The 23,077-nt window shown below is 42.8% G+C and overlaps 1 protein-coding gene across 3 annotated transcripts in view; it reads right to left on the bottom strand.

Moving 5' to 3' along the window:
• The window catches only part of pex7 (peroxisomal biogenesis factor 7), a 60,491-nt gene that overhangs the window by 23,264 nt on the left and 14,150 nt on the right, over positions 1-23,077 (bottom strand). For all 3 annotated transcript variants that reach the window (XM_063495456.1, XM_063495455.1, XM_063495457.1), the window contains exons 7-9: positions 18,236-18,342; positions 17,876-17,989; positions 14,571-14,626 (exon numbers count right to left, since the gene is read on the bottom strand). In XM_063495456.1, coding sequence (XP_063351526.1) covers positions 14,571-14,626; positions 17,876-17,989; positions 18,236-18,342 — 277 coding nt within the window. The remainder of the gene's footprint in view (positions 1-14,570; positions 14,627-17,875; positions 17,990-18,235; positions 18,343-23,077) is intronic.

The following is a 23,077-nucleotide window of genomic DNA, read 5'->3' as shown; positions in this document are numbered from 1 at the left end:
ATAAAGACAGAAAACAAAAACAGCAGTGACGTTGTAGGGTTACTGAAGTTGGGCTAGCTGGTATATAATGATGTGCTACTTGATCACTAGCGACACAGCTACAGTGGCTTGCAAAAGTATTCGGCCCCCTTGAACTTTTCCACATTTTGTCACATTACAGCCACAAACATGAATCAATTTTATTGGAATTCCACGTGAAAGACCAATACAAAGTGGTGTACATATGAGAAGTGGAACAAAAATCATACATGATTCCAAACATTTTTTTACAAATAAATAACTGAAAAGTGGGGTGTGCGTAATTATTCAGCCCCCTGAGTCAATACTTTGTAGAACCACCTTTTGCTGCAATTCCAGCTGCCAGTCTTTTAGGGTATGTCTCTACCAGCTTTGCACATCTACAGACTGAAATCCTTGCCCATTCTTCTTTGCAAAACAGCTCCAGCTCAGTCAGATTAGATGGACAGCGTTTGTGAACAGCAGTTTTCAGATTTTGCCACAGATTCTCGATTGGATTTAGATCTGGACTTTGACTGGGCCATTCTAACACATGGATATGTTTTGTTTTAAACCATTCCATTGTTGCCCTGGCTTTATGTTTAGGGTCGTTGTCCTGCTTAGAGATGGACCGATCCGATATTAAGTATCGGTCCGATACTGACCTAAATTACTGGATCGGATATCGGCGAGAAATTAAAAAATGTAATCCGATCCATTAAATATCAAAAAAGCACCTCACAAAACTTGCGACACGACGTAACTCGGCTTGTAACCGTAGCACGTCGAAGCAGTGTGCTCACGTGATAGAGCGGCTGTGTTTATTTGTAGCCTCGCTAGCAATCCAGCATTTCATCTCCGAGGAAGTTATCCCAGAGAGAAGTAAAGCAAGTGTGTAAGTTCATCTCTGAATGTTTGTAAAGCGTACCTACGTTAAGCTTAACAACCGATATATGGAGCCTCTCTCTCTCCCTCTCTCGCTGCTACTTCAATCGTGAAACTGCTTAATGATCAGCTGATCGGCTTTTCTGTCGCGAGTCCGTCTCTCTTCTTTGTTTTTGGCCCACTTTGCACCAGAAAGAGGAAACCAGCGGCTGAACAACAGCAGCACGTTTAACCTTGATAAGCTGTTGTCAGAATTTATTTAATATTACTTTCTAGACCAGGATCCTTTTCTACGTAGCTGACGGCTGGTAACTGTGCAGGGGCGGATCTAGCAAAGTTTAGCCAGGGGGGCCGATAGGGCATTAACAGGGAAAAGGGGGCACAAAGACATACTTATCTTTCTTATTCTCATTTAAAATGTCTAGCTTTTAATAAATAATTATCTGAATCTTACACCCAAAGTTTTAATCTGATGTAAAATGTATAGAAGTCCATTACTGTATATAGTAACTGTTAAGTCTAATATACCCTAGTAAGCTATAGTACTTTTTCCTTTGGGAAAGTACCATCTGTGCAGTCTGCAATTCTGTAGAAGAAAGATGTTGAATATATTTAATTATTCTTGAAAAATAATTTATTTCTGTGCATTTTTTTCACACTGCATCAAATTAAAGTTGATTACGTCGATTAAGCATCATGAGGTGGAGGGTGGGGGTGGTTCCCTTTTTTTTTTTTGCTGGGAGTTTGCAACCCTATTAGTTACGTTGCTTAATATTTCTGCTAAGTACTCTTTAAAATACCAGAATAGTAAGGATGGAGTAGGTTTAAGTTTATTAGATTGATCAGTATTGCTGAACTATGAAATATTTTGGGTTCAGTGTATTTTTTACATACAGGTATAACAGAATAGCTTTAGTGTTGTTGTTTATTTAAACTTGAGTATGAACTTATACAAAATGCAGCAAGATATTAAAAAAAACAGTTTTATTGATTAAAAAAAACACACTATATCGGATTAATATCGGTATCGGCAGATATCCAAATTTATGATATCGGTATCGGACATAAAAAAGTGGTATCGTGCCATCTCTAGTCCTGCTGGAAGGTGAACCTCCGCCCCAGTCTCAAGTCTTTTGCAGACTCCAAGAGGTTTTCTTCCAAGATTGCCCTGTATTTGGCTCCATCCATCTTCCCATCAACTCTGACCAGCTTCCCTGTCCCTGCTGAAGAGAAGCACCCCCAGAGCATGATGCTGCCACCACCATATTTGACAGTGGGGATGGTGTGTTCAGAGTGATGTGCAGTGTTAGTTTTCCGCCACACATAGCGTTTTGCATTTTGGCCAAAAAGTTCCATTTTGGTCTCATCTGACCAGAGCACCTTCTTCCACATGTTTGCTGTGTCCCCCACATGGCTTGTGGCAAACTGCAAACGGGACTTCTTATGGTTTTCTGTTAACAATGGCTTTTTTCTTGCCACTCTTCCATAAAGGCCAACTTTGTGCAGTGCACGACTAATAGTTGTCCTATGGACAGATTCCCCCACCTGAGCTGTAGATCTCTGCAGCTCGTCCAGAGTCACCATGGGCCTCTTGGCTGCATTTCTGATCAGCGCTCTCCTTGTTCGGCCTGTGGGTTTAGGTGGACGGCCTTGTCTTGGTAGGTTTTCAGTTGTGCCATACTCCTTCCATTTCTGAATGATCGCTTGAACAGTGCTCTGTGGGATGTTCAAGGCTTGGGAAATCTTTTTGTAGCCTAAGCCTGCTTTAAATTTCTCAATAACTTTATCCCTGACCTGTCTGGTGTGTTCTTTGGACTTCATGGTGTTGTTGCTCCCAATATTCTCTTAGACAACCTCTGAGGCCGTCACAGAGCAGCTGTATTTGTACTGACATTAGATTACACACAGGTGCACTCTATTTAGTCATTAGCACTCATCAGGCAATGTCAGTGGGCAACTGACTGCACTCAGACCAAAGGGGGCTGAATAATTACGCACACCCCACTTTGCAGTTATTTATTTGTAAAAAATGTTTAGAATCATGTATGATTTTCGTTCCACTTCTCACGTGTACACCACTTTGTATTGGTCTTTCACGTGGAATTCCAATAAAATTGATTCATGTTTGTGGCTGTAATGTGACAAAATGTGGGAAAATTCAAGGGGGGGCGAATACTTTTACAAGCCACTGTATGTTAGCATAATATAAACAGTGAAGCTAGACAATGAACGCTAACACTTTTCCACTCGATCAAAGTTAATGTGAGGGTTCCCGAAGGTTCAGGACAAATGCAATCGCATGGCAGGATGCTGTAAACGGACCGAACGTCAGTCGGGAGAACAACTGAGATAATCCATCCACAATACGAGGTTAGTTATTAATATACTGCTGCATGGGCTGAGCTGTAGTCACATCATAAGGTTTTGAAAACTGAGCTTTAAAATGATTAGTGGTAATAAAACCCGAGAGAGGCCGACAGTGATCACTGACTGTTTTTAGGGCTTGTTGAGATTAAATAGAACAAGATACAAAGCATTAAAACATGTAAAAAACACAAAAGCCTTATTAAACACAGAGTGGTTTGGGCCCGGAAGCAGGATTCATCACATCATCACCCAAAGACCGGATTCCTTCCATTAGCAGTTAGTACGAGCCAAGCTAGCTTTTATCTTATTGGACTAGAGCAGGGGTGGGGAACTCCAGCCTCAAGGCCCCGTCTCCTGCAGGTTTTAGATCTCACCCTGGGTCAACACATCGGAATCAAATGATCAGTTCATTACCAGGCCTCTGAAGAACTTCAAGACATGTTGAGGACGCAATTTAGAGTCCCCCACCCCTGGATTAGAGTAAAAATAGGATGACAACCTCCTTGTGACGAGGGAAAGATAAATCTGTGGTTGTCCCGTGATTACACTGAATTTTCTTTTTTGTTTGATGACGAACTGCAAGTAGTTCCAGCAACCAACTAAACCAACTAAAGGCCCAGATGTTGATTGTGTAACACCCTCAGCCTCTTTTGATTTCAGAGCAACTGCACAGATTGTCTGGTGGGAGGCAATCTGTCTCCAAACAGTTGTGGCCTAATTTGGACTGACTGCAGTCTCTCAGACAGATTGCTCTGTCATGGTTTCAGCTGCAGGTCAGTCTGTGATGTTGGAGATCTTTGATAAACAGATGAATTATGAAGGAAGAAAAATACAATCAGTTTGATCCACCATCTGGAACGCATCTGCTAATAATTAAAGCATACCTGGATAGAAGATATATATAGGGGAACACTATCAGTCATGGATGGGCCTCCCCAGAGGCAGATCTCTGTGAGATCATCCTGACAGAGAACAGAACAAAAGGCAGAAACATCCAAAGAAGAGCTTTGAACATCCTTCATGAACCCTGCAGGACTGATCCTGAAGATCCTCACAGAGCTGACAGAGAGCTGAAGAATAAAGGCAATTATACTTAATATTCACTCTGAAGCTCGTTAGAATAGTACAAGCTCTGTTTTTTCTGTATATGCTGTATATGTATATCCATGTATGTTTCAATAAATCATCCATACACCTGCCAAGACAAAGAATAATGGGTGGCTCAAGACTTTTACACAGTACTGTATGTGATGACTAGTTTTTTTGGGATCCAATCATAAAGTTGCACAGTCTTAGTAATCAATCGATCATCACTGCAACAAAAACGAGACACCAGCAGTCATCAGATTAAATGTGAGGAAGAGGAAGTGGGATCTTCAGGTTATGTTATAGATGACAGCAGGTCATGCGTTTGTGTGTTTGTGTGAACGTACATGAGACCCAGTGACTGTCTCGCTTAGACAAACACAACATGTTATTTGGAGAAATGAAGCTTGGCCGTCTTTTGTCTGCATTTTCCATGGTAGGTGATTATTTAGCCGCTTTTGTGTTTTATTCTATAGAACTATCCATTCACCTGTCAGCTTTGTGCATTACTATAAAACTCATTAACTCACAACAGAGGGGGGGAGGAGGGGGGTCACGAGGGCGAAAATAAAGGGCAAAGGCAGTAAAAATAACAGAACGTGTACACAACAACATTAAAGATAAGATGACAACGAGACAAATGTAAAGAGAGCGTGCCCATTATTCGGTAAGCTCATGACTCTGATCCGTTTAATTTAAACAGGAAATTAATGTTAAGGGTCTCACACACACACACACAAACACACGCACGCGGCAGACTGTGTTATCTAAAGCAAACACGAGACGTTATAAAAGGAAAACATGATCTCAGAGTCTCCGTTTCAAACTAAACACCAACTCTGTGTGTTTCAAAAGAGCCCGCAGAGAAGAAAGGCTTAATTAAAAGTCATATATTTTGGATTGTGGTGCTGAAGTCAATCTTTAATATGAAGTATAATATATAAAGCAAGCCTTAAAAAAGAAAGGAAAAGACGATTAATTACATGTATTAAATGTACCGCGATTGTTCTCTGACAGGTTTGAAATGCAGAGCTGCATTATGGATCATTTATAGCCTTAATTTTGCTAAGCTTGCAAATCTTAATCTAATTTATTTGACATTAATGTGTAGAGCGATATGAATGTAGCACAGCATTTACTCTCAGGTAACCTGCCCCTGTCCCTGAATCTTTAAAATACAACTGAAGAATCAAAGAAGAGAAAAAAAACAAAAAAAAAAACAAACAAAAAAAAAAAAAACACGAAAACACAAAAAACACAAACTGGAACACTTGTTTTCTGGCTGGCATCACTTTACTGTGGCCTAAAAGAGTCTAAAAGTGTTTGTGCAGAGCATTTTAAACTGCATTAATACATTCATGATGAGAAAAATCCCTGAAATCTATGCCATAACCTTCCACGTGACCTGATGTGCACCTCCCATGAAATGTAATTACACTTGAATGGCGTGGAAGGTTGGAGCATAGGGTTAAAAGGATTTTCTGGTGACATCGTAAGTTAGGATGTAGATTTCCCGCAGAAGCCTAAATCAAACTTCAAGCACAGGACAGAAAGTGATTAAAACAAGTGTGTGTGTGGGGTGGGGGGGAGACATTGACCATGTTTACATATCTTTGTGAGGACCAAAAATTGGAATTCTACTATACTTGTGGAGACTAAAACCCTTATTGGGACAAAAATGCCCGTCCCCACGAGTTTGAAGGCATTTTTGAGACTGCACTAAGATGAAAACGTGTGCACACATGTGTATGTATGTTGGTCACCGCTCCTGGAGCGGTTGGTCACCGCTCCATCCTGCTCCTGCCCGCCTACAGGCAGAAGCTGAAACAGGAAGCTCCAACCCTGAGGGCGGTGCACCGTTGGTCGGACCAATCGGAGTCTACGCTGCGGGACTGTTTTGATCACGCGGACTGGGAAATGTTTCACGTGGCTGCTAAAGACATTGATGAGTACACAGACTCAGTCTGCGGATTTATCAGAAAATGCGTGGAAGATGTCGTCCCATCCAGAACAGTTAAATCCTTCCCAAATCAAAAACCCTGGATTAACAAAGATGTTCGCACAGCACTGGCGGCACGGAGCACCGCTTTTGCCTCCGCGAACACATCGGACTACAAACACGCACATTACCAACTCCGGAAGACGATCAAAGCAGCCAAACATGAGTACAGGGACAGGGTGGAGCAACAGTTTGACAACCCTCGGAGAATGTGGCAGGGACTAAACACGATCACAGACTTTAGAGGGAAAACCAGCACACCGCAGACCACGGCCTCTCTGTGTGAGGATCTAAACGTATTCTACGCTAGATTCGACACAGCGAACACCACGAGACCGGACAGTGTGCGCACCGCGGATGACGTCAGTGCGCACACTGTGTCTGAGGAGGATGTGCGGAAGTGCTTCAGGAGGGTGAACGCACGCAAAGCTACTGGTCCGGACGGGATTCCCGGCCGCGTCCTCAAGTCATGCGCGGCTCAGCTGGCTGGAGTGTTTACACACATCTTCAACCTTTCCCTCTCTCTGTCTGTAGTCCCAGCCTGCTTCAAAATGGCCACCATCGTCCCTGTACCCAAATCCTCCACCATCTCCTCATTGAACGACTGGCGACCCGTAGCCCTGACCCCCATCGTGAGCAAATGCTTCGAGAAGCTGGTCAGGGACTTCATCTGCTCTGCACTACCCGACTCACTGGACCCTCTACAGTTCGCATACCGCCACAACAGGTCCAGTGATGATGTCATAGCCCTGACACTCCATGCTGCCCTGTCACACCTGGAGAAGAGAGACACGTATGTGAGAATGCTGTTTGTAGATTACAGCTCAGCATTCAACACCATCGTTCCCTCGAAGCTGGACAGAAAACTGCAGGATCTAGGACTGAGCAGCTCCCTCGGCAGCTGGATCCTTAACTTCCTGTCTGACAGACGCCAAGTGGTCAGACTGGGCAGCACCACCTCATCCCCCATCACACTGAACACTGGTGCTCCACAGGGGTGTGTACTGAGCCCTCTCCTGTACTCACTCTACACCTATGACTGCACGGCCACTAGAAACTCCAACATCATTGTGAAGTTTGCGGACGACACTACAGTGGTGGGTCTTATTACCAACGGTGATGAGACGGCCTACAGGGAGGAGGTCAGCGCCCTGACCCACTGGTGTCAAGACAACCATCTCACCCTCAACGTTGCAAAGACAAAGGAGTTGATAGTGGACTTCCGGAGGTGCAGAGGAGTACACACCCCCATCACCATCAACGGCGCCGCTGTGGAGAGAGTGAGCAGCTTCCGCTTCCTTGGTGTACATCTGGCTGAGGATCTTACGTGGTCAGTACACATAAACAAAACAGTGAAGAAGGCGCAGCAGCGCCTCTTCTTTCTCAGGAGACTGAAAAGATTCGGCATGAGCCCCCGCATCCTCAGGACCTTCTATCGCTGTGCCATTGAGAGCATCCTCACTGGATGCATCACCACCTGGTACGGCAACAGCACCGCTCACAACCGCAAAGCTCTCCAGAGAGTAGTGCGGTGTGCTGAACGGATAATTGGAGGTGAGCTTCCCTCCCTCCAAGACATCTACAGGAAGCGGTGCCTGAGGAAAGCGGGGAGGATCATCAAGGACTCCAGTCACCCCAGCCATAAACTGTTCAGACTACTTCCATCGGGAAGGAGGTTCTGCAGCATCCGGTCCCGTACCAGCAGACTGAGAGACAGCTTTTTCCACCAAGCCATCAGACTGCTGAACACTTCATAGACACCTCACCCTCACTACTGGAACTTCAACATTATGCACTCCATACTGTACATTAATGCCACTGTTTTGCACATACCAGCCTCTGTATATTTTATATATCTTATTTTATTGTTTACTTTATTTCATTTGTAAAACATGTATATACATACTATATACACACTCAAACACACACACGTAGAAAAACATATTTAGTATACACATTCAGTAATGTATATACCTTTACATATTGTACATATATTTATTACTTTTTAGATTAGCCATTTTTATATTTTGCTTGTTTTACATTATTGTATTTTGCACAACTCTGTTGCTTGTGAAGCTCGCACACAAGAATTTCACTCACATGTACTGTACCAGTGTACCTGCACATGTGATGTGACAATAAAAGTGATTTGGTATATTTGCATGTATATCCGTGAGTGTACAGGTGGATTAGGTGAGTGTTTGCTTCCACACGTGTCTCAGCACAAAGGAAGGCCCACAGAAGCAGGGACATTTACTGAGTTCAAACCTAACGTAGCACCTTTTTTAGTACTGACCACTGAAACTGCTTAAAGTTCACTTTAGCTGCAGCAGGGGTGGTGGTGTGTTTAGGGTAATATTCACAAGCATTTAAACGTTTTCAATTATTCACCTGATTAACTTTAGGAAAACAACATGGTTTGGGTTTAAATCAGTGAATATATTGTGTATGACGGCTCGCTCAGGACAGGACGGCAACCGCCCCATGACTAGAAAAAAAACAATTACAAGTAGCTGCGGTAACAAACTGAGGTTGAACATGCCTCATCTTTAATCTCTCTTTGCGCAGACCGTTCTCATTCCCAACGCGTAACATACTGACGATTTGTCTTGTCTCGAGGCATCCCATAGGAACGCGAAAGGTGACCTTCCGCGTCCCTATGATACGCACCGGATTCTGGATGGCGTATAATGGAACGACGCTCCCGGCAGTAACACACGTTCCAGCCGTGTTCAACTCTAACCTTTTATCCTAACCTTAACCACAATCTTAATCGTATTAGATAGTGTTTTCCAAAGCGATTAATGATTTGGAAATCATTAATCGCTTATCCCAAACCGTAACATACGGTTTGGGATGAGAACGTGTTGCTCTGCGCCCACTGTCAACCACAGGTCGCCTGGCGGGAGGCAATCTGTCTCCCAACAATCCCAGTCTGACTCGGAGTGACTGCAGTCCGACTCAGACAGTTTGGTGACTTTTCGCGAATTTCTCTTTCAGATCTGTGAGGTTCTGTCTGGACTCTGAAGGAAAGGCATTAACATGAATATCTGTGCATGAAGATTTACGATTTTCACCAGTTTATCACAGTTAATCACCACAAACAGACTGCATGTAATAACCAGTTCACCCACTCAGTTGACCCCATTCAGTCACAAACTGAGAAACTGAATCCATCTTATTGGCATTTTATTGCCTTGACAAATTTGCTTTGCAGACAGCAGCAGACCTGCTCCCCGTCTACAAAGCAACTGCTTCAGACAATAACTTTGACCATGCTGCGGTCTCAAACCATCGTTTTCCCCTTGTGACTACGACATTAATGAAACATGTTAATAAATAAAATTTCACAATGAGTGCTCAAAACATAAATAATCTATACATCCATAATCCATCCTTAACTGCTTATTTAATCTAAGTTTGCAGTGTGTTGCAGGGCTTGCCCAGAGACAGAGGGCCAGCAGAAAGACAGACAATAACTCATGCTTACATTCACACCTGCACAGAATTCAGAATGTTTGGACATGGAGGCAGTCGGAGCGCTCGCAGCGAGCATTAGCAACAATGCTAACAGATGTTCTACTGTGACCCCAAATACCAACAAAATCACTCACTGATGTGTGTGTGAGAGCTTGTGGACCTGAATGTGAAGAGGGGCGTTTCCTCCTATTAGGGTTATTAGAGCCCACAACTGTCACATCTGAGGGATGCGCACACACACACACACACACACACACACACACACACACACACAGCTGACAATGGGTGATAATTGTCTTCATATCCTGTGTTTGGATTACTCAACACAAAACAAACATGCATCACGTTGCTATTGAAGAAGCACACACACACACACACACACACACACAAACATGCACACATTAGGTATTCATATCTTGTGGGGACATCTAATTGACATACTGCTTTCCCTAGCCCCTTCTCCTAACCCTAACCATGAAACATGAATGCCTAACCCTCAGCCTAAACCTAACCATAACCCAAATGTAACTCTGTCACTAAAACCACATTTTGAGTCTCAAAGTTGTCTTCAAACTTGTGGGAACCAGGATTTTGGTCCCCACAAGTATAGTAAACTTCCACTTTTTGGTCCCCACAAAGATGTGAACGCACGCTCACACACATACACACACACACACACACACACACCTGTTTGGTCAATCAATCACTTCTAGGGTGATATCAATCAGTTGCTTCCTGCTGCTGTTACAAAAAGGACTTGATACCAAAGCTAGGATTCAGCAACATAGAGCTTTTAAGCTCTATGTTGCTGAATCGTTCATCACTCTTTGTGGGTTTATGATTACAAACAGCTGCTTTCCTATTACATGCAGGTATTAAGTCAGTTTCAGAGTGGACCCGTTCTGCTGGTTTCACCGTATTTTCATCTTAAGCTCTGCGTGATTTGGTGAATTACGTTTCTCTGCATGACTCAATTCCTCCTGCAGCTGACAAGACACCAAACAAAGGATGAAAGGAAAGATTGGTGGCGAGCTGAAAGAGGGAGCCCGCTGAAATAAACAGCAGACATTTAAGATGCCAAACATAACTGAGGGAAAACAGCTAAAACGCCAAAGGGAAGACGGACGGCTCAAAGCGGGACGTGCCGATAGCTGGCTCTGTGTCAGACCCCGTGTTTTATTGTTTTATTGATCCGAGCTTTAATTGGCTCAGATACTCTATGTAGAGTGCTGGGCTGCCCTGACACACACACACACACAGATATTACCACCTGCCAGATTCCAGCAGATTTTTGCTTGCGGCTGTGAGCTCGTCAGCATCTGCAGTAATAATCCACAGAAACACTAAGAAAGCACCAAACAAAGGTTTTTACTGTTGCCGTCCTTTACAATGAAGCCCCAAGGCTGCAGAGAAAGATTCCTGGCATAAAAGTGACGAATACAAATAATTTAGGACAATAAATTCTGAAAAACACTTTGTATATGCAAGCAAGGTTTGCTGAATACAAACAGGCAGCAGCACTTCAACACAATGTGTGAAATTATACCGTGCAATACAAGCACTTTAAATACTTTCAGATTTTATCTATTAGGCAGAAACTCAGACTCAAAATCAGACAGAGACGTAAAGAAATTCTCGAGAACAACGATCTGACCCAAACAGAGCCCTGATCGCGGCAACACGAAGCACAAGAAGAACAAAATCAATCTAAAACAAGACCAAGAGCACAAAACCAATTCCACAACTGGATAATCATAATGGACTCAGGCTGGGATCACACGAAGAAACAGAAGAATCCAAAAGAATCTGTTTACAAGTTTCATTTATATACCACCGAATCACAACAACTGTTGCCTCAGTTGTGTCTCCATCAGTACTTTATATTGTAAAGATGATAATACAGAGAAAGAGTGGGAAGGAAAAACTCCCTTGGTCGCATATCCATCATTTATTTATTCTGGTCAAAGCTGATTCTGACTAGAAAAAAATTAAAAGACCTGAAGAGGGAGAGGAACCAGAGAGAGACTACATGAAGGAAAAGTTTGTGCCAAGGACAAAACCAAGTGCCAAACCAGACTGAAAGTGATCTAAACTTGGTCCGAACTGATTCTGGTATTTATTTTTCAGATGAAAACACTGTAGGTACAGATAGTGGTTTCTTAGTTACCTCCAGCTGCTTATTACCACATAATGGACCTTGTTACAGATGTGTTATCGGAAACATCGTTTAGACTTTTAAAGGCGGATGTCATTATATCCAAGTTTTATTTATAACTCGAGACTTCACTCATCATGATAATTGTAATCAAAGACACTTCATATCAACCAAAGCTGATCTTCTGTATAATAAAGAATAAATTTAATGAACGAAGCATTAAAATTAGTTCCCATTTCAACCTTTCATACTTTTAATCATTCAACTGTCTTCATATCATGTTAGCATGAGAGTCTTTCCCATCTGTACCTCTCAACATCATCATTGTATTTATTATAATTGTATCTGAGGTTGTCCGCAAACTACAGAGGAAAGAGAAAATAAGTGGAGGCCACACAGCAGCATCGCTTCTGCAGGGACGGTTGGACGGATGGAGATACCGGATCTCACGTCAGCACCTTCTCCACTGGCTGTCATTATGTAATGCTAACACTGTTAGCAAAGCATCTGAAAGAAGCTTGCGTCTCTTAAAAAATCAATTATTTTAGATCATCTTCCATCCGGCAGCTCTGCATAATTAGCATATAAGCTTCACATCCTCTCTTTATTAAAGATAAACTTAGAGTTTGAATGCTTTTTGTTCGTTTCTTAAGCATGTGCAGCACAGAGATGCATCGAGCAAAGCGCTTTCTGAACATTAGCAAAGACCCGCTGTCACTCATTTTCCATCGTGCATCCACTGTTACAAAGTTGGATCTTCTTAAAACATCATCCCTGCAAACTAAACACTCCCTCAGCTTTCCGGTTGCTCCAAACACTCAAGTCAACCGGTTGTTTCTGTCCCGTTACGCTGTATGATGTCACAGAGAGGGCGTAACCCTAAAGTGGTCATCTCGGGGCAGAGTGATCCGCCTGGTTCGAAAGAGATTGCGGCCAGCTCTGGGAACCCCTCTGTGAATTTCTCAGAACTTGAAGCAACATCTTCAAATGAGTTATTTTGTCAGAGCAACAGTCCCCAAAACAAACACATTCCTCACATTAGAGAAGGAAAAAAGCCCAAAATGATCAAATTTTTAACAACTGAGTGGCTTAAATGACTCATCGACTGCCAGACTGCTTCCTCATTCGTTTTCCTTTCACTGATTAATCACTGTTAAACAACAATGTCTTGCTCCAGGCCGGACAACAGGACAACCTCACCCTTCATCCATCTAACTGTGTCTGTTTATCCATCATCTGCCCGCACAGCCTGACAGACCCGCAGAACAACATCGATTCCTCTGTGGTTTTAAAGAGCCGAGCGGACAGAGAGGACTCCAAAGCGGACAGAGAGGATGGATCAGATATATTCTCATGAGAAGCACAGAGGCAGTCTCCCTTGAAATTACACATTTTATTAACTCATCCTCTGCAGCTCAATAAAGGAGCAGCTCATCCTTCCTCTGTGTCCGTCCCTCCATCTCACACACTGGTTAACTTTACCGCAAATTATCCCTCAGTGTCCTGACTCGTTGCTTCTGCCATGATGACCCCATCCATTCACTTTGGCAGTAATTGAAAGGAAAGGAGCAGAAATACTGTGCAGGCCACGTCCTTTAACCTCGAAAGAAAGTTCCTTTCAAAGAATCACATTTGCATGACAAAAACTTTACAGGTTATCTTAAAGACCCAGAGAGGAGACTCATTTCTGCAGAAATGTTAACATTACTCTGCAGGTGTAGGTCATCCACACCGTGCATATGCTGCACGCCCGAGCCCTGAAATAACCGCTGGCACCTGGATTCCTCTTTGTAACTTAAAGCCGACCTCGGAGTTTATTTGTCCAGAGTAGATGCTCGTTCTTCCACATGATGTACTGGCTCACTGGGAATTTGGACTTTTTCTGTGAAAATGTGAAATCAAAAATATTTGTGCTAGTGTGGAGACACCAATCCAGCAAGTTCACACTCATCCTTTGGTACCCAGAGCTTTCAGCTGGGGGGTAAAAACGAGCAGAAACCACAAGGAGCTGTGAAGATGTTTGAAGTTTGCTCGTGTTTTTGTCCATTTTGTCTCAAGTGAAGTCGAAGCTTCAGGAAACGTCGAACTCAGGGGATCTCTTCATTTATTTAAGTCTGATTTATTTGAGATGTTTCAAATTTCAGATTAAACTTTTGATTTCTGGCATCCACTGCAGCTCACAACGTTAATCATTTCTAAATACGCCTGTTGTGAATAATGTTCTGCATTAACCTCCGGAGCTGAATAACTAAAGAGCAAAGCGACGTCAGGCCCATCATTTTTAAACATCTTGAACTATTTGTTCACATCTTTATTTTCTTTGTTTGATGTGTAAATGAGCTCAGTGGGGTTCATGCTTTGCTTTGCTCTCTAATGTTTTCTCTCCATTTCTCTGTGCAAACACATTAAACTTGTAGAGCGGCTTTCACAAAATGATTTGGAACAAAATGAGTTCCACATGCTTGCTCGCCTGTAAGCGCTCCTAACGTTCTACCAGCACTGAGGTGCAGAGAACCTCATTTGAAGGTCCTTAAACAAACAAAGCTCAGTTGCCGCTTCGTGAACAGGTCGAAAAGAGAGAAACGCCACAGGTGATCTTACCTGACAGTGAAGTCATACGAGCAGGACGCCAGCACAGTCTTATCAAAGGGAGAAAACTGCAGGAAAAGGAACAAAATGGAAAACAGTTTACTGAGATCGTGTTTCCAAAGGAAGAAAGGAAGAATATCAAGTTATCAACTTTAATCTCCATCACGAACACCTTTCCTCAAATATTCATAATCTGATTACAAAGAAACAATAATATGTAACTCTGTGAAATAATGTGAAGGGGAGTCAAAAACCCTCCAGAGGGACATGCTGCAGACCTTTTACCCTTAAGTCAGCGTGGAGGTGAAGGAGGTAGGGCAAGTTTGACAGTTTCCAGGTTTAAATGAAAAAAATGACACATTTTAAAATGTGTCGTTGGAACTTCGAGCTCCGCTGTGCACACACAAGATAATAACCACAACGTGAAAAAGTGCTGAAATGTTTTAGGCTTTTAAAGTAAAAATTACTGTGTGTGTTTTACAAAAACGCCAGTGATAACTGCAGTTTTCCTTTCAAAACATGCAGAACAACAGAAGACGCTGCTCAGTTTGTGCTTCATGCACATTCCACTGTTTCTGATGCTGAGCTCCAGTTTGTCCCCATCATCAAAAAAAACAAACAAAAAAACTACATTTTTGTCTCCATCATGAAAGAAAAACAGCTTCCGGCAGGCTGAGCAGAGTTTGCAGCATTTCTCTGCTCAGCAGTTTGTGCAGAGACTCGGAGAGCCTGCGAGGAGTCCACAGAGAGCGATTTCACCGACGAAGCACTCCCAAATTAATTTATTCGCTCATTTGTTCCCCTCTCTGCGTCTGACAGTTTCACCTTTCATATCGAGTCCTGGCCTCGTTTAACATCCTTCTCTTTACTGCACTTCACGTTCATTTAACGCTGCTTTACTTGCAAACACATTTATTACCAAAGTAAAACCCAGGCAGCTGTGACGATGCAGCAGAAATGTTTGGTTTGCAGGTAAGCTGCTCAGAAACTGCTAACCAAGCAGCAGCTGGCAGGGCTGGAAAGCAAAGGCATCACAGAAGCACCAAAAACCGCACTTCCTATGACGTCCACTTAAGGCTGCCGGCAGCAGTGAGTCGGTCCTCATAGAATGGCTTAAAGATCGAGGCGGGGCGCTTTACCTGACAGGTAGAAGTCGACACAGGTGGGTGTAGCTTACAGACTGTCCACAAAGTCTGGTGACATTCTACCATCTGATCTGTTATTTAGCAGCAGTTAGCAGATGTGTGTGTCTGTGGGGTTTATATTCCCTCATTATCTCGTTCAGACTACACTTTATGTGCCCAATTAAGGACCAACCAGGAAAATGTAGTGAAAAACGATAAAAAAAAAATCAAGGCTTTGAATGAGGACTCAACAAACCAGTGAGTGAGGTCACAGTGAAATATCCATCGATAGTTTACCCCAGGTTTGGTTTGGCTGGAGTTTGAGTGAGGAGCCTTCCACCTGTAAAGCCAGAGCATTACGCAAAATGGACTGAGCACGCTCTGACTTGTGTACTTAGAGACAGGGATTCCTCTTTTCTCAGAGGTTCATTACGTGCTGATCACTCGTCTGTAAGAACCTCGCTCACTCACCGTGAATTTTTGATGTGACAGCCGAACAGAAGCGCCGCGGTTCGCCTCTGTTCATTGCTTTATTTTTATCTCGTTACGCTCCTGCTGCCGATCACCTTGTTTGTGCTCCCTGCAGAGAATCGATACAAGCTGACAGATTTGCAAACGATGACAAGCAGTTTCAGAGCAAGTCTCCTCGATCGATGGGGTACACCTGTGCTGAAAAAGCCCACAGCAGCAGCTCGACGGGCTGAACCTTTAAAATAACAGCGTGGCTGATCTGAACAGGTCATTGGGGGTTTTTTCTTGACTCTTGAACATTTAAATGTCAATGAATCTGCCAACAGTCAACAGGAATGATATCAGCCGATATCCATGTTTGGCCAATATATTAGTGTATCCCTAATGAGGATCACAGTTACTGGGAATGAATGAGTCTAAGCAGACTCTGCGTGATTAAATGCAGAATGTTTTATGGTTATTATGCTGTGAACATGCTAACCTGTAACCTGGAGCGCTTCTGTGTGCTTAGTTAGATATGAAATTCTCAGACTTTATCTCAGCATGTTCCTTTTTATCCCGTTCTGGTGACCTAGTGTGTGTTATGAATGCTTTATTATGGAGAATGGCTCTCCATATGTCCGTCTAGTTTTTCCACTTCTTTGTACATTCCCTCATGCCCATTCCACCCAATCTGATGACATAGGTGAGTCCTCATTTTGATGCTATAATTATTTTTCCTTTTACTGAAACAGGGAGTGTTGTTCTCTCACTGATAAATGTAAAAACCACAGAGAAAAGGAGGCAGAATCGACGGTAGTGAAGAGGCACGACATGTGGTTATGTTTCAGGGAAGTGTACGTCAGGGTACGGTGTAGTGTTTTAGAGAGATCTGTGGTTACGACGTAGCGACGATGCCACAATAAGTCTGCACGAAATCTGCATCAGTGTGTGTGTGTGTGTGTGTGAGAGAGAGTGAGAGAGAGAGAGCAGATAGCTGTAGAAGTGAACCCTGTTACTCAAATTAATCAGCGCACACGTCACTGCACACACGCACATACACACACACACACACACACACACACACACACACACACACACACACACACAGTCTAGCACGAGAGTAAGGTCTTATTAGCACCATTTGGTTGGGTGTTTTGACGCTGTCAGACTTCACACTACATCTCGACCAGCGCGCGCGCACACACACACACACACACACACGGAGGACATTACACTGATGCAGATTACAGTGAATATGCTTCAGCGGCACACACTTAGGCTACGTCTACACTAATCCGGATAAATTTGAAAACGGTGTTTTCATCTAAAAATGCTCCGCGTCCACACTATCGTTTTCAATCTTTCCAGAACAGTTGTTCATCCACACTGAAACTTAAGACGATTCAACCTCTGTTATTTGAGAATTAAAGAAAAGCTATCAGTACAAACTGATATTAATCTTTAATAGGGCTGTCAAAATTGAGAGCAAACAAAACAACTGCTGTATAATGCCCTCTGCTATCTTAGTTTAATTGGTCACATGACTGCATCATATGACTAAAATGTGTCATTGTTTCCGAAAGTCTCCGTTTATGCAGTCTGTGTGTGACGCAAAAACATTTTTCATAGTTAGGGTTGGGGGTAAGGGGCTGGGGAAAGCTTTATGTCAATTAGATGTCCCCACAAGACATAAAAACCCAACACGTGTGTGTGTGTGTGTGTGTGTGTGTGTGTGTGTACCTTGAGTCTGCGGATGGCGTAGGTGTGTCCCAGCAGTTGATTGACAGGCTGCCGGATGTTCCTCAGGTCCCACACACACACAGTACAGTCCACTGAACCTGTGGCCACAACATTCTGCAGACAGACGCCAGCTAATTTTTACAAAGCTGAGCAGGTTAAAGGTCACTAAATCAGATGTAATTTTAGTGTTTGATGCAGACAGTAAAATGCATTTAAACAAACACACTTCTCTGTATAAATGAAGGCTGGCATAGAGGTTTTTAAATGTATTGTTTGTTTCTTTTTAAGTATCTTTTAAACCAAATATGCCATTTAATATATGGAACCTTTTAACCAACTGAACAACTGGAGGGCCTGTACCTGGTCATATTTGCACCAATCACAGCTGAGGATCTCTGCCTTGTGCGCTGGGATGGCCAATCTGCACGCCGCACCCTTCACATCCCAAATTCTGAGCGTCCCGTCACCTGAGAGTACAAATAGAAAGAGAAGAGTATTCGAGTTTATATAATATATCCAGGTGTTTTTGTGTAAATATGCCTTGTTTTTTTCTGTTTCCTCAGTTTTATCGCCTTACCTCGCTCAGTATTTGTTCTATTTTATTTCACACACAGTCAATCCAATATATCTTTATTTGTTTGAGAGTCAGCAATAAAAGTGTTTGGTTAGAGCAGCTCAACCTGCAGGAGTTTCTGAGAGCTTCTCTTATCATATCTGCTGACACGGGGGGAAAAAAAAATCAATTCAGGATGCCTGAAAATGACTGAAAACACATTTCCTGCAGAAAAAGAAAGAAAAGGCGTCCAGACAGCTGAGATTTAGACAGAAACTTCACATACCACTGAAAAACCCTCATTGATGAAGACAAACTATGGAAATGGAGGGCTTGTATAGGACCTTCTGCTGGATTTACATTTGTCCCATTATCAATCACGTGCTGATCCCAACTCACTCGCCATCAGCTATGATGTGAAATAAACTTCTGAGATGAAGAATTTAAGAGAAGGATGTGAAGAGAAATGTAAAAGAAGTCAGGTGGAGACAAAGTAAAAGGAGGTTAATTGAGGGGAACACTGCTGCCAGTGTTTCGAGTTCCTGCTGACGTCAGCTTTTATTTTAGCCCGTGAGCTCCTTCATTTCATTGTCTCTCATGAGTTATGGGACTCATTTCAGGGACCACTCATCATGGCATCCACCCAAGTGTGTGTGTGTGTGTGTGTGTGTGTGTGTGTGTGTGTGTGTGTGTGTGTGTGTGTGTGTGTGTGTGTGTGTGTGTGTGTGTGTCAGTCTGACAAAATTCCACGAAATGCGAATTCCAAATTAAAAGCGGATTTTAAATCTGAACCTCTGTCCAAACGTGATAAACTCAGACTGACCAGAATGTTCCTACTGGTCAACACACACACAGAAAAGTGTGTGTGTGAGTTTCTGGGCAGAGGTTGAGGGTTTGCCAACACACTGCGACAATCATCAAGCAGAACTTTTACACCCCTCCTCCTCCTCCTCTTCCTCCTCCTCCTCTTCATTCAGAGGTTTATTCAAACTGCAGTGAAGACCTCGGTGTGCTTCACGTCGACCTGGCAGCAGTTTTTTAACTTCTGTCTTAAAAAACGTTGACTGCCACAGACTAAGGCTGAAGCCACAGCAGAAAAACCTCCAAATAAAACTGGCGGAGCTAAAACCTCCAACTGACTCCCATTCAGAAAGCTTCACCCTTGAAATACCAGTTTTACTTCTATGACTACATCCTGGTTCCCTGTGCTGACGGTCCGTGAGTCAAGTCTGAAAGCTTGTGTCCTGCACAGTACATCTACTGTTTCAGTCAGTTTGCACACCATGTGTTCCACTGTTCCCATATGCATCAGCTTTGGTTTGCTTCATATAGTGAATCATATAAGGCTTATATGATTTACTCATGAAAGTGGCCACTTTCTCATTACTTTCATATATTGTTTTAGGAAGTATCTAAAACATACAAGTTTCATTTATATAATTTTTCAAGGGATCTTATATCTGTTTTCACTCTTGTATGCTTTTCATACAAGTTTCACACGAGACAGATACAAACTTTATAAGATTTATATATCTTTTCCATATGGGTTGGCTCTGAGTGATGTCAAGGAGGGTAAGCGTGCTTAACCTGGTCATGATGGCCATCCACCCGTTTGTGAGGAGCATCCAAACAGAAGAACGCTGCATCCTAACGCTTGTTTCAGACAGAGGATGAACTGAGAAGTGCAACTAGACCAGCATGAGATGAAGGACTGCAGCTTTATCAGGAACATGCAGACAGCACAAGTGATGAAGTCAAACGTGTTGTCTGCATGTTCCTGAGTCACTGTAATGATGGAAAGACTGAGGTGTGAAGTCAGAGTTCAGTCAGCTGTGATGGTTTCAAGCTTTAGAAGCTTTGGAATAAACTCAGGGTTAGGGCTGGGCGATATGGCCTAAAATCAATATCACGATAAATTGAGCAGTTAACCTCGATAACGATAAATGGACGATAACCACCCCAAGTGCCAAAAAAACCAACCTTTTTTTTTCTTTTTCATTTGATGGGGCTGTGGCAGGCAGCATAGTTCCTCCAGTTATTTTGATAATATTATTCCCCGTAGACCTATTCATTGCAATTATATTATTACCACTTTAAAGGACTGTAAAATGTCACTGAAAATAAATGAAGAAAATAGTAGTAACTACTTTTAGTGGTTAAGATTTATTAACTGAACAAAATAAAAAGTGTAGGATACAATATGTAACCATGCTCTCTAAAAAATGTGTATCCCTTGTAAACAAAATAGTTTAATAATAAATATGTTTCACATTGGCTATTCACAAAGTAAACAATGATTGTGCAAATGTAATGCCATCATGGACAAAGGCCTAATCTCTTCTCGCTTTGAGCTTTTTTTATGTCTTCGAATTGAATCTCATGGTTGTGCTGCAGGTGGTGGAAGAGGTTGGTTGTGTTACCTTGACTTGACGCAACAGTCTTTTTGCAGTTTACATTTAACAATTTTTTGATCAATATCATCCTTGTTGAATCCAAAATGTTGCCAAACGATTGATGATGCATTTTTTTTTTTGTTAACAAGCGTCTCCTCTTCCTCCTCCACCAGCTCTACCTCCGTCGCTACTACTTCAACATTTAAATCGTCCTCCATTTGTTCACCCGTGTCTCGTCTTGTTACAGGTAGTAGAGTCATGTGACTCCACCCCGTCAAGTCTGTAACGTAGCACAGCGTCTTAAAGGGACATGAACATCGCCAACCTGCACATGCCTTTTCTTTTCTTTTTTTTTTTTTAAATACCGAATTTACCGACATGGGCAAAATGACGTCGATGAGAGTCATAAATTTCGGTAACGATAAATTTTGGATATATCGCCCAGCCCTACTCAGGGTCGACATTTATTCTGGCAGAGCTTTATTTAAATTTGTAATCATGTCAGAGAGCCAAAGAACAAGGACGGGGGATAAAAGTTGGGGCCACGTATCTGGGAACAGAATAAATGTGGCTAACGGGATTGTGTGAGTGGCTCTCCTGAAACAACGCCACCTGAAGCCCGTTGGAGGCCGACAGGCTGAATAATCAGATCCAGGACAGATTAAAGAGCAGGCCGAGGGGAGCCGCTTCTCCCAGGCTTCACCTCCTGTTTGCTGACCAGCACATTAATCTCCTTCTCTTCTTCGCTCCTTGCACCTCCTCTTTAATCCCAGCAATGGGTATGCACCCTCCCCCAGCATCCCTCCACACGGCTCTTCATCGATTCTTTGAGTAACATTTTAACCCTTTAACCCTTATCCTCCTCTTCCTCTCTGGTTCTTTTTCTCATTCACACTCTGAGGTGTGTGTGTGTGTGTGTGTGTGTGTTCTGCAGTGCTGACTTCTGTAAAAGGGTCACGGTTTATTACACCTATAATCGCTGCTGTATCAGCAGGTTCAGCTAATACACACAGACACACACCTGCAGCCACGTTTTAGTTTCTAACACCTTCTAAAAGCTTTTCTTTTTTTTTTTGCTTTTTTTGAGTCAACTGTCCAATTACGCTTGCTCTTTGTAAAGAGGGGGCTCTGTATAATTATATAAGAGTCGCAAATCCAAACCCTTCCTCCAGTTTGGACACGAATGCAGAGAGTCTGCGCTTTAAGCTCGTATTATGTAACAAAAGTGATCGTAGCACACAAATAAACAAGGACACTAGCTGTAAGCACAACCACAGAGGATCATTTACACACATAAATAAATGAGAAACAGATTTCTGTGTTTGATTCCAACCACAGCAAACCTTCACTTATCAGCATTCACTCCCACATTTCATTTACGCATTATCAGCACACAGGTAGTTTCTAAGGATGAAATTCAAGCTCTTCAAGTGTGTGTGTGTGTGTGTGTGTGTGTGTGTGTGTGTGTGTGTGTGTGAGTGTGAGAGAGAGAGGGGCTGTGGCTGCAGATCAGAAATGAGGAGTCAGGACGCCCAACAGCTGATAAAAGCTTGAAGAGTTTGGTCCATCCACACTCAGCAAAGCGGGGGTGATTTCCTCTACTCATCTCACTTAAAGACTTTCAGTGCATCAGGAAAGTATTTGTTTCAACACCAGAGTTTCTTTTATTGTGTGTGTAGAACATGTGTGTGTGTGTGGACCACAGTGTGGTTACATCACTCTGGTACACACACACACACACACACACACACACACACACACACACACACACACACACACACACACACACAAAGTCATCATGTACGGTTTTCTGAATACACCCCTGTCAACACTAATATAAGCATTATTATACACATAATATATATAGGTGGTTAAAATGCTTAAAGAAACGACACTAAAACAAGATTAGGGACCAAAAATCTCACATCTAAACCTCGCTTAAAAAAAGGTCTCTAGAGAATTTGGTGGTCAAAAAGAGCCGTCTGATTCCAAACTGGCTCCAGCTGCTGATGGCATCTCTGCTGGCTAAACCTCTGGACGGGGGAGCACTGCTCTCTCTTCACGCCTTACTATTTGCATTTAAAAACCTTTTTTCTTGTTTCACTTGAATTTCCAGAGTCCAGGCTAAATGTGATCACAGCGAGTGTGTGGGAGACTGTAGCAAAGAGGGTTCAAATAAGAAGCTGCAGGAGGAGCTGCAAACACAAAGATTTAAATGATTGTTTTCAGTGGCAGACGGAGATCAACCACCTCCAG

This window comes from Pelmatolapia mariae, linkage group LG15, assembly GCF_036321145.2.
Source record: "Pelmatolapia mariae isolate MD_Pm_ZW linkage group LG15, Pm_UMD_F_2, whole genome shotgun sequence".
Taxonomy (NCBI): Eukaryota; Metazoa; Chordata; class Actinopteri; order Cichliformes; family Cichlidae; genus Pelmatolapia; species Pelmatolapia mariae.
Note: the sequence above shows the minus strand (reverse complement) of the source record. Positions and strands in the feature narration are given on the sequence as shown.